At 40.8% G+C, this 12986-nt stretch overlaps 1 protein-coding gene across 23 annotated transcripts in view; it reads left to right on the plus strand.

Annotated features, from left to right (window-relative positions):
• The window catches only part of AKAP13 (A-kinase anchoring protein 13), a 341004-nt gene that overhangs the window by 245205 nt on the left and 82813 nt on the right, over positions 1–12986 (plus strand). For 14 of the 23 annotated variants that reach the window (XM_042856648.2, XM_065559282.1, XM_065559288.1 and 11 more), the window contains 2 exons: positions 6076–6437; positions 9533–9586. In XM_042856648.2, coding sequence (XP_042712582.2) covers positions 6076–6437; positions 9533–9586 — 416 coding nt within the window. The remainder of the gene's footprint in view (positions 1–6075; positions 6438–9532; positions 9587–12986) is intronic. The other 9 variants (XM_065559289.1, XM_065559271.1, XM_065559273.1 and 6 more) reach the window with 1 other exon arrangement.

Genomic DNA, 12986 nt, shown 5'->3' on the forward strand with positions numbered 1-12986 from the left:
CAAATGATTCTGAATTACAAATGTTATAAAAATCAGAATCTGCTCACTGCCTGCTTCTTGTCGGGTTTGTACATGAACAGCAAGGAGTTAAATTCATTAAGTATATCCTAGGCCACTCTCCCAATTTGAGTCCCAAATGTTGATGAGTTCTGGTTTAGGAATCGAAGACTAATTTGTGCAGGGGAGAGAGACCATCAAAATACAGGCAGGTCGGGCTAGACATTCTGTGATGTGCACACCAGTTCTTACGTATCAGGGTCTGTGTTGTTAAATGTATAGGAAATACTGTGGAAAAGGAGCAGGGATTAAAAAAAAATCAAGTGAAAAATGGAGTGGAAAGTGCAGAGACTGAAAAACAAAGAGTTAATTTAAAAAAGGAGTAAAGAGAGAGAAATCCTAGTGATCAAGCACAGCATATACTGTAGGACATCTTATAGCCTGTCTTTCTTAGGCTTGGTCTACACTACCCCCCCTAATTCGAACTAAGGTACGCAACTTCAGCTACGTGAATAACGTAGCTGAAGTTCGAAGTACCTTATTTCGAATTAGTTCAAACTTACCTTGGTCCACACTCGGCAGGCAGGCTCCCCCGTCGACTCCGCGGTACTCCTCTCGGCGAGCTGGAGTACCGCAGTCGACGGCGAGCACTTCCGGGTTCGACTTATCGCGTCCAGACTAGACGCGATAAGTCGAACCCAGAAGTTCGATTTCCAGCCGTCGAACTTGCCGGTAAGTGTAGCCAAGGCCTTAGAGGTAGTGAGGTAGTTCTGTCCCTAGTAACTAGCCCAGGCTTCCCTTTATCCAGGTCAATATTGTTTTAATTGAATTGCGGTGGAGTGGGGGGAAGAGAAATAGATTTCAACTGTGGAAGAAAAAAGTTTGTAAAAACTACTTGTGTGAACAACAACAAAAACTCCCAAACAAACCAAAAAGCATGTGAGGGTCTCAAAACCCCGAGCACTTTGATTTTGCCCATTCCTGATTATTATTATTATTATTGTAAAGTTCCTGTTTCTCCTTTGGATGGAGTTACACTTGAACCGCTTGCTGCAGCAGCTGTTTGCTGTATGAAACATCCATTCTTCATAGCAAGAGTTACTATACAAATACTCAGTGAAGTGAAAGATAGCACTGGCTGGAAATCCAATATTAGTTGTTTAATATAGTCAGGAAACTGTAGGCAGAGCAGTCCCATGGCTATACGGAGCCTCTTGTGAATATCAGAAATTCTTGTAGCCTCCACAAGATTGTTAACATTTCATCCATTTTAAGCCCTGCTTCTGTTCAGGGGCTCCAGAGGCTTGAGGTCCTCTGAGCAGTCAATCTCTGCGAGATGCCTGGGACTGCATCTGACTATAGGTGTGTGTGTGTGTGTATATATATATGTTCTCATTACTATGTGTTTTACCCATCTCCCATATTGTTCTGATTGGCACATGCAGAGTTGAGCATCACGTGCCAAAGAAACAAGAGCTCCTCAGTTAGAGGCCCTATCATCAAAGCACGCCTTGTTTCTTCAGATTCTTTGCAGTTGCTGGCATCTGAGAGTCATTTACACAATGAGCCCTAAGACTCCAGCAAAATGTCGGGCTCTATTCCAGTGTTTATTCCCATAGCCTAGTCATCCTCCTCCTCCTTCTCTAGAGAGCTATCTGTGCAGTAGGCAGATATTGCAACGTTCTCTTCTGTGAATGATTAATGCTGTCTAAGGTTATTTCCTGTCGTCTGTGTAACTCTATCTTCCTGGGGCATAACTAGTATTGCTTGCTCATCTTAGCTTTTAAGCTCCCATTGACACTTAAAGTCACCATGCAGCTTGTGAACCTGCCCTTGCAGATATTATTAAAGAGATTACCTCTGTGAGCCAGAGGTCACACCGGAGACTGTATTCCTTATCTTTCTGAGCCACCGAGCAGTCTTACAAGTTAAGCTGTGGTACACTGCCTACAGCTGGAAAAGGAAGAGAAATCCTATGGAGTATTTCCTAAAGCTTTCAATCTTGCGCATAGTCGGGCAGTAGATAGTCGGTGATATATAGAGATATACAATGATCATTTTCATGAGTGGACAGCTTGGCCTTCACTTCCCAAAATGCTAAAATGAATTAGGATTCTCCCAAAGACTTCCTCATGGGTGATGGCCCCATCTCACTAATTTTTTTACCTTCATCTATGATCTTTCTTTTCCCCAGAAGCTTCCACACTCCCCTGAACGATGGCATAAAAGAAACAAAGGAAACTGTTTGTTTCTAATTTTAATGTTAAGACCCTCCCACTTTTTGGCACATATTAAGACCATGTGACATTCTGTGGTTTTAAAATTCCCATCACATTAATTAATCTGCCTTCCTTAAAGTTCTCAGGAGCTAGTGTATGATGATGTGGGGTTTCGGTTGTTTTTTTAATTAGCTAACCCCTGGGAGCCATGGTCATACCTAGTTTAGTAATCACGCCCAACACTGGGTCATCAGCAGGGTTAGAATTGAGTACCTAAGTTCATTAGCTGGAAGGAATAGTAAGCAGTTGTGATCTGTGGATCTGCCAGCACAGTTTACAAGTTCCATTAACACAGATTTTTTTGGGTTTTTTTTAATCTACTGTGATGGCAAATTGCTAAATTAAAAAAAAAAATCTCTGTGTAGTGGTGGTGATGAATAGCTTATGACTCTCAGGCCTTGTGATATTGAGAGGTTCCAGTCTTGTGTTGTGGGTTTTGCTTTCTGTAATTTGCATCATTATCTAGGGAATTTACATGCAACTGATAAGTGGGGCTAAAAGAGGATGTTTTGTTAATGGAGTGGAGGGACATTTTCTGCATTCCAGGTTTTGAAATCTTGTACAGGTTTTTCCAAAATGATGATTCCCATCTACAGATACAATCTCCTGTGCTGCACCATTTTTGTTTTTAAGTTATTGTTATTCCTAATGCAGCTTTTAATGGTTTTCTAATTAGCTGTGCAAATTAGGGAGAGCAGACATGATGGGTCTAGCTAGCCATAGCCTGAAATATGCAATATTTCCTGGGAAATTTAACATCTTATTTACTTAAGTTAATAAATCTCCGTTATAATATTTGACTGAAAAGTACAGGTGCCAAGCTACACTTTCATTGTGAATCAGAGATGCCCTTTTACATTGATTGGGATTCTTGAAATAAAAACTAGTGTGTATAATTCAGTGCTCAAGAGCAATTCTGCAATTGCAGATCAGTATGTGCAGCCCAGAGTTCTTGAGCATTATGATAATAATAATTCTGATACAGCATTTTTCATTTATAAATCTCAAAACATTTTACAGAGAAGGGTCAGTATCATTATCACCATTTTACAGATGGAGAAACAGACTCAGGGAGGTCAAGTGTCTTGTTCAAGATCACCCATTGGCAGAGCTGGGAATAGAATCCAAGTTTCCTGTGTCCCAGTCTGGTGCTGTATCCACTAGGCCACACTGTGTCCCTGTTAGTCTTGACTCTTTAAAATGCTTTGTCTTACAGGAAGGGAGTGTCTTTTTTAAAATAGGAAATCAGTGTTATTTAGGAGAACTTTTTCTGAAGAACAGGAGGGATATTAGAGTCATGACTGTACACTGGAGGCTCGAGCAACTTGCACCTTGTGGTTTTTTTTTTTTTTTACTAAACTAGTCCAAGAGATGAAGGCAAAACCATAAATGAACCAAATGTATAAGTATAATTTTAATTATAATTTTTAAATTATATTTTGATTCTATCCAGCTGTAATTTAAGAAACAAGCAAGCGCATATATGAGGGAAAGTAATTCTGATTTTTTTTTTTTAAATAGGGATTTTTTTTTTAGTAAATTATTTCCATTTGGAAAATAAAAATCCCTTTCCCTGTTTTGGAGTTAGGCAGCAAAACACAGTAATTTGGCAATTTTGCACTACATCCATTCCATTTGCATCCAGGATTAATGTCCTTTAACTAACTGTACCCTTCTGGTGGTCAGCCGGGATGCAATCTTCCTGCCCTTCAGGGACTCTGCCTTATTATGACAACAGCTTCCTGTGACCTGGAAAAGAGAAACAAACTATTTCCTTCTTTAATAAAGTATTGTTCTCATCATGACTACTAAGTAATTTGTCTGGATTTAGGAAGTTCAATAAACTGTCATCATGACATGCAAATGCCAAGCTATCATCAATGATGTAAAAAAAAAAATCTGTAACTTTATAAGGCCGCTTCTCCAGTTTTCTTATGTTTTTGTTTTGTTTTACCCCAAACCTCATTTAAAAAATATACTGGAATATACTTTTTTCTAACACTAATTTTGTCACTGGAGTATATTTACAGAAAAAATATCTTTCATGGGCGATATTCCTTACCATGACACACAGATCATTGAATTATTTCAACCAAAAATATATACTTACAGTGGGGGGGGGGGGGAGTATTACTCATGCAGTCTACTCTGTGGATATTGGTTTTTGATGGACGTGATTGTGGGAAAGAATGTGGAATCATTTCTTTAATACATGCCTTAAAAAATGTATCTTGTACTTATTAAATTTGGCAGTAAGGTTTCTCTTTAAATTATGAAGTATTTTACCAACGACTGTTTTCAAACACCTCATACTCCCTTTTTAATTGCCATAGAAGCTTTTAAGTGATATTTTTGTTCTAGTACAAACGCAGAACAGAAACATGCAGACTCTGGAGTGGTCTAATTGACTGATTTTTAAAGAGCCCACGATGTTGGACTTTGAGGTGCCCCATAGTGGGAATGCGGTAACAACATTTGTGTTCACGTTCATTACTGTTGTCTGTTGCATTTGTAAAGGCACATCTCTCGTCTGACAATTGAATTTGGTATTCTGTTATCTTTTTGCAAATGAGATTTGACGGACTGCAGCTCCCTGAATGCTCAGTTCCTGTTAAGTATCAGTGAGCCTGCTAGTTGAAGACAGCGACAAAGCGTCCTGTGGCACCTTATAGACTAACAGACGTATTGGAGTATAAGCTTTCGTGGGTGAATACCCACTTCGTCAGTCTATAAGGTGCCACAGGACTCTTTGTCGCTTTTTACAGATCTAGACTAACACGGCTACCCCTCTGATAGTTGAAGACAGTTAGCCACTGTGGCTTTGGTGAATAGTCCATTATATACAACTAGATGAAACATTCGGAATATTATTATTTTAAATGATACAGTGCAGGACTCTGCAGGAATATACATTGAAACTTCCCATATTGGCCTTGAGTCTGAAAATGATGTCATCAACATGCTTGTGTTTTTTATACTAGCCATCGGGAACACAGGATAATCATAGACTCGCTTTAAGATGTATTGTCAGAATGTGGCCGATAGCCGAATAGAGCTAGCTGGGGTTCCACGTACTGCTTTTGGAGCAAACTAAACCCAAGATTACAGTCTGAATAAAGACCCGTCCCACAAGGTGGCCAATCCTGTGGAACAGTATTTTTCAATTATAGTTGGATTTGACAAATGCTGAAACTCCTGACATTAACTTTTTGATAAATGGAAGGTGGTTGGGGGAGGGGACTAATCATTTTGTGTGTGTTTGTTTTATGCTACTGACTAATGTTCAGTTTGTGCTGTATGGTGCAGTGGAACAGTGTGTTAGCCTTTTTGCTGTAATGACTGGAAGCTACCAATCTGGTTCAGCTCACACAAAGAGACCGAGTTTGCAGACTGAAGTCATATGACCTAGCAATCATCTGTGCCCATCATTTAAACGACATAAGTATTTGGCAGGCTTACAAATCTTTGCCTGGCAAAAGGCTTTAGGACTGGAAATGCAGGAGAAGCTACATTGTAGGGTTACGGTGCATTAACAGAACTGTGAGAAGGACATTAATAGAATAGCAGGAAATGCTGTAGTGTCAGATTGGATTGCATTGGCAGAACTGAGTAGGGAGCCCAACTTTACAGTAGCAGGATGAGGTTTTGGGTAGGATAAGACAAGGGAGCAAAGTTGTAGGGGGTGACTTGTGCAAATAAGAAGGAACGGGCCTAGCTTTTGTGATGACTGGCTCTGGCCCGGGCTGTCAGTTGAGATCTCTCTTACCTAAGTTTCATGTTTTTACTTTTGCTGTAACAGCCTGAAGAGGAACAGTCTGCTTGCGATGTCACCAGTTCCAGCTCATCGGCAGACGACACAGTCTCTTTGGAGAGGAATTCCTCTCTTGGGAGTGACATATCCCTTCCACATGCTCTAAACCTCAACAGGCCTAAGGAGAGGCACACTCTGGATGGAAACGGCATTGACATGGGAGCCGCAGGGGGACGGGAGAGTGAACTTGGTGGCTCGGGCGAGATGGAAGAAGAGATGGACAGTATTACAGAAGTGCCTACCCACTCCTCTGTCTTAAGAAATTCCATGCGACCACTGTCACCATTCCGACGGCACAGCTGGGGGCCGGGGAAGAATGCTGCCAATGAGGCAGAAATCAATCACAGGAGGTGAGTGAAAAAGGCTGTTTAAAGCTGTTTACACGCACATAAGCACGTGCATGTGGGCTTTGCGATTTGGCATTTGAAGGATGTGCAAAAACACGGAAAAGTGAGGTCATTCCATGAACTCTGAGGAGAGAAAGAGAGAGAACCACTTACTACAAAAACAAACAAACTAATCTTCCTGGTTTTAATTACATGTTGAATTAAAAGTACTTTATGTCTACAATATATTTTAGCTTTTCAGAGGACTTAGGTCCTTATCTAAAGCCCATTGAAGTGAATGGAAACACCTTGGACCAGTCCTTAATGTAAATTATCACCACCTGTTCCTATGCAGAGGGTTTTGCTAAAGGAAAGGTTATCTGAGTTAAATCTAGGTGACCACAGAATAAACACAGCCACTATTAATCAGTAGCATTATCACATTAAGGTGTTGTGTCGGCTGTAAGGCTGTAATGGAAAAATATAAGCCTTTAGTCTTGGGACTGGAGTGGATGGGTTCCAATTTGAATCCTGATAGGATTGAAGTATTGAATGAAGTGGACAGACCCTATACACCCTATGCCTAGGATGTTCTTCCAGTTTCCCCCTCTGCTCTCTCTCCTTTCAGAAAAGACTAGGGAACACCACAAAGGCAAGGCTTGCCATGTACCTCTTTACATCAACTGCTGTGAAAAGAAATAATGTTATTTTCCAGAACCACTCCTCCCTTGATCTCCAGTTGCAGAAAAATTCTACCCATAAAGTAACTGATTAGGAGTAAGCCCTCTGCATTCTGAGTAACTATCAAGTTCTCTGACTCCCTTTGTACCCAGCATGTTCTTACGCACATCAGCCTTTCTTCATTTGCACTGCACAAAAGTTACTCTACATTTAAGATCCTGGTCCTGTTGAAACCAAGTGAGTTTGGCCGTTGATTTAAATAGGACCAACATCCCTTTAGAGCCAGGGTGGTCAAAGTTTGTTCCCTAAGTCACATATATTGTATACCACTCTCATCTGCAATATGGATGCATGGCTTGTTGAAGACTGCAGGTCCATCAGGAGTCAAATTGCAACCCATCTAGTTGACTGCTGGGAGTTGTTGTTTTCATGGGTCACAGCTCCGTATTAACAAGTAACATGGCCAGAATCGTCTGCATTATATTAAAACCAATAGTTGTCCTTTGGCTCCTGGTAAATTGCCAGAGGGCAGAATTTGTTGACCCCGATTTAGAGATATTAGTCACCCTTTAATGCATGTGGATAAATCCCCTTGACATTTCTAGATATTATTTTCATGCACTGAAGAGAAATTATAGATCCTTAAATTATAAGTTTTATTTCCTCTAAAGCTAAACTTGAGAAACCATTCGGTACTCGGAAAGTAATATGCATTGTTTGTTTTGTTACATGACTTTGTCACCCCTTTCTGGACTTCTTTCCAGGTCCCGGGATGACACACAAATAAATAAAATCACACCGATATTTTAGAACCGCAAGAGAGGCAACTTCAGAGATCAAAGCCAGTTTATGACAGACTGAGTCTATAAGCTCATAAATTAATTTAGAAAGATTTATTTTTTATGTACTGAACTTATTATGTAAGGATTTCTGAGGGTAATAAACTCTGCATATTTGGCAATTACAGCTAATGCTAAGCAGATGGAGTTAAAAACTTCTGAATCAAAGGTTGGATGGCACAGGTTGGATGTTTGTGACATGGGAAAATATTCCTACTGTAAATGATTGATATATTCTTTTTTAAGTAAAGAAACAGAGAAATTATTTTCATATTTTCACATACACAGCCACCAATAGACAAGGGTGTACATCTGGCTGAAAGGTGATTTGCAAAGGAAAAACCAGTTGGGGTTTTGCACCTTTTTGCTTATTTATGATGCATAAAGGCCTGGAAATTCAGTTTTATTCAAACCCAAATCTCTATTTGGTTGATTGTTTTTTGCTAATAACTATTTAACTAGAATATTTTTGTTGGGATTTAACTCCTCCATCCTTCAGTGAAGGGCTGAGGACCTGATCCAATTCCATTCAAGTCAAAGGTAGTCTTTCCATTGACTAGAATGAAAGCTGGACCAGGCCCTGAGAGAGCTGCCCATGCGAGACTCTACCCTCCCCCATGGGTCCTCTAGCAAAAGCAGGGAATAACAGATTTGATATTCTCTATATTTCTATGGTAAAATAATTAGTGGAGCATAATCTTTTTATTAAAAGAAGAAGAAAAAGACACAACCTGTTGAGCATCTTGAATATCGTTTAAATATGGTTTTAAATCATTTTTTTCCTTTATAAATCTCATGAAGAATACTTATAAGGCTCCAATGGAGCATGCTTATCCTTGGTAATTCTTAGAGTTCATACTGAGTTTTATACAGCTCACATAGGGTGGATTGCAGCTCATATAGACATACTCAGCTAACGTACCTAGTTATTTGGCTCAGGTACAGGTACTGGAGCAGTACAGGGTTCGTGGTGGACTGTACAAGGCCACTTGGAACCCAGGGCTAGCCCACACTGGAATCATGCTACCATGCGTCAATGCTCCTGTGTCCAAGTTAGCTGGATTATAGCTGGCTCGAGGATGTCTCTGTGAACTGCAGTCACGCACCATGTTTTCATCATTGCCATGTCCAGATTGCCACTAGTTGCCATGTTCTTAATGCCCTTTTGAAGGAAAGAAAAAATTGATTTTTCACTGATGGTCCTTTAGACTGTGTCTACACTACCTCATAGAGCTGTTGCCAGTGAGGGTTGCTAACAATGCCTGCTGTTGAACTGGCACTGACTAGTTTGTCCTTGTCTACACATACAGCCAACCCATGACTGGCACCTGTTTATATGCAGCCATCGTCAGTGGCCATTATACTTTGTTCGGTAACAAGGCCTTACTGTGAAATAGAGGGAGAAAGATAACTTCATAGAAGACACATTTCTCCCTTAAGTGCTATAGTTTTTATACTCCCCTTTTCATTCCTTCCTTCTGCTGTTTGTTTTTGGGGGGGGGAAGGGCGGGTGGGAGGAATGGGTGTTTTCCCTTCAGCTGTCATTTGTTCATTTTGTTCCATTCTCATCTCTGACCGCTTTCCATGATTCATTTTCAGTTCAATGCGAGTTCTGGGGGATGGTATAAGGAAGCCTCCCATTCATAGGAGAAGGTACAGAGCCAACTAACTTGACTAACCATTTTGCATTTGAATGTCTACTAACTTCATACTCTCATATTAGTTAATCCAGTTTAGATTCAGTACTTCTTGGAACATTTGTCTTATACGGAGACACGCATCCAGTTTCATCGCTCTCACCCTTAGCCTGACACAGCCCAGTTTTTACAACCTTCAGTGCAAGCTGCAAAGTCATTCTTTCTAGGGCTTTTAGTTGATGGGGTGGGTTGAAGGATATTGGACATTGCGGATTGGAAGCATCCAACAAAATAATATATTTAGGACTGGAAGTTGAATTTAAATGGGCAAGTGATTGTTTATTTGTCTGTTCGCCTTTATTATTGTTTAAAATGTATCAAAATCCCTAGATCTCCAGGATAGGCATGTAGGAACATATTTGAAAATAGTACAGAGGATACATAATACACTTGGTACACCTGCAGCAGCTGATTTGCTTTAATTTGAACTTTATGGGTTTTTTTTAACCCTGCCTCTTAAAAGCTGGAAAATAAGCATGATTTTCAAACCAGTTTTTGTCCCTTTCTATCTGGCAAATATTTATGATTTCTTATCCTCCCCATACATATTTATTTATTTATAAATAAAATAAGGATAAGGCAAACTTACCCCTATTTTATTGTTGAAGCATCAGCATGATTAATTGATGTGAGCAGCAATGTTTACCACTCAGGAAAGAGCTTTTTTAAAAAAAACGGAATGCTGGTTCTACAGAAACACTATGTAGACCCTACAAAAATAGTTGCTGCTATTACTGTTAGAATTCTTGGGGGTGCAGTAGAGGATCCTTCCTTCGCTCTCCATGGCCCCGGTTTTATGGGGAGTTTTGTTGTTGTTTTTGACCTTGTCCTCCCTGCCCCACCCCAGACCCATTAATTCCTTTGATGTACCCACTTCTCTGAAATTTTACTTATGATTGTGTCATTGTTGTGTCATTGTTTTGACTGGAGAGACTAAGTACCTGCTATGTTGGTTCACTTCATGTGCCATGACACTCATTCTGCTACTGCCACAGAACATGGATCTCTTGTGGATAGTTGTTTCCTAAGGCCTTGTCTATAGTAAAAGGGTTCAGCAAAATATTCCCACTAGTGGTATAACTGATTCAGTTGCACCAGTGAGAATTTTTTTTCTACATGATCTTTGGCTGTAAACACAGCTCCTGGTTTTCTTCCTAGTTGTGTAGAGTGAAGCGTTAGCCCTTAACAAGCCTTTGACACGGCCGTTGACCTTGACTCTCAACTCCACAGAAGCATGCGCTCTCACACCTGGCTGTAACATGCAAAAACCTAAATTCTCAAGCATGGCCTCAAGGAATTAGTGCTCTATGTGCCTTCTACGGTATCTTCCTTTACAGTGCAACACAGACTGCAAAGGCCTCAGTGAAGTACTTAGCATCTCTAATTATGATATAGCCTCTGAGAAGAGCAAGTGAAAGGGGAAATGGTGATATTTCCCCTGTGCTTCCCCTTGAGGCTCTCAATCCAGTATCTTCATGCGTGCTCACACCTACTGATATCCTCATTACCTTCATTAATATACTAGACTTCAGGTTATTGTTACGCCCACCCTTAATGAAACTCTATGGACTCCATTCGGCTCAGACTCCGCACTGCTCTGTACTTTGTAAGGTGGCATGCAAGGATTGCCTTGTGAGCATATGCATGCTAACTGCTTTTTACCAGCTGCACAGTGATAGCCACCTGACTTCTACAGAGGAGTTTGGGGTTCTTATGCTAATCGTAAAGAGAATGTCTCAAGTTGGCCACTTAATATCACTACTTACCTTTGCAATTTAGGTCAGATTCTTTAGTCAGTGTACTCTCATTCTATCTCTTTACCACTGCCCCAGCCTCCCAGCCTTTTAGATACCCTACAAGCAAGTGCTGGAGAGGGGACAATGGCACAGCCTCAAATTAATTCCAGTCTGTAGCTGATCACACAAATGGCTCTTCCCTCTTCTCCCTCCACCCTCCTCCCCAGTCTTCTGCCAAGGGTTTGTATATATATTGTATGACGGGCCACTGTCTTCACTTTTGCATGGTGTTGCCAATAGATTGTGGGTGGCTGTGATGGGTTGGATCACAGAAACCTCCTTGGGAGCTGCCACCCGATGTGCAAAGACTACCCCTGCTTCTGTTTTCCCTGCCAGCTCAGGACTCCAGCACCCTGTCTTGCTGAGCCAGACACTCCCGTCTGGCTCCAGACACAGACCCAGGGTCTGAATCACTTGTCCCAAAGCTGCAAGTTTACCTGAAAACAGCTCCCAGACGTGTGCTTGTCTCTAGCACTCAGATGCCCAACTCCCAATGGGGTCTAAACCCAAATAAATCCATTTTACCCTGCATAAAGCTTATGCAGGGCAAACCCAGAAATCGTTCGCCCTCTATAACACTGATAAAGAGATATGCACAGTTGTTTGCTCCCCCAGGTATTAATACATACTCTGAGTAAATTACTAAATAAAAAGTGATTTTATTAAATACAGACAGTAGGATTTAAGTAGTTCCAAGTAATAACAGACAGAACAAAGTAAGTCACCAAGCAAAATAAAATAAAATGCGCAAATCTATGTCTAATCAAACTGAATACAGATAATCTCACCCTCAGAGATACTTCAGTAAGCTTTTTCTCAGACTGGACACCTTCCAGGCCTGGGCACAATTCTTTCCCCTGGCACAGCTCTTGTTGCAGCTCAGGTGATAGCTAGGGGATTCTTCATGATGGCTCCTCCCTCCCCTTGTTCTCTTCCACCCCTTTATATATCTTTCGTATAAGGCGGGAACCCTTTTTCCCTCTGGGTTTCCACCCCCCCCTCACTGGAAAAGCACCAGGTTAAAGATGGATTCCAGTTCAGGTGACATGATCGCATGTCACTGCAAGACTTCATTACTCACTTGCCAGCACACACATATACAGGAAGACTCACAGGTAAATACAGCCATCTGCAGACAATGGGAGTCATCAAGATTCCAAACCATCCTTAATGGCCCACACTTTACATAATTACAATAGGCCCTCAGAGTTATGTTTTATATTTCTAGTTTTAGATACAAGAGTGGTACATTTCTACAAATAGGATGATCACACTCAGTAGATTATGAGCTTTGTAATGATACCTTACAAGAGACCTTTTGCATGAAGCATATCCCAGTTACATTATATTCACTTATATTTTTATAAAACCATATAGACTGCACAACGTCACAGTGGCTCACCAGCAGGATTATAATTCTGTATGTCTGTGTTTTCCACAGCTCTTGCCAAGAATTTTTATTCCTCTCTGGGACCTTCTGCCATTTCCTCCAAGCCTCCTACTCCTTCATCTCTCAATTATAGAGTTTCTGCCATGCAGTTTTGTAGTCACACTATAAAA

This window comes from Chrysemys picta, chromosome 10, assembly GCF_011386835.1.
Source record: "Chrysemys picta bellii isolate R12L10 chromosome 10, ASM1138683v2, whole genome shotgun sequence".
In the NCBI taxonomy this organism is placed as follows: Eukaryota; Metazoa; Chordata; order Testudines; family Emydidae; genus Chrysemys; species Chrysemys picta.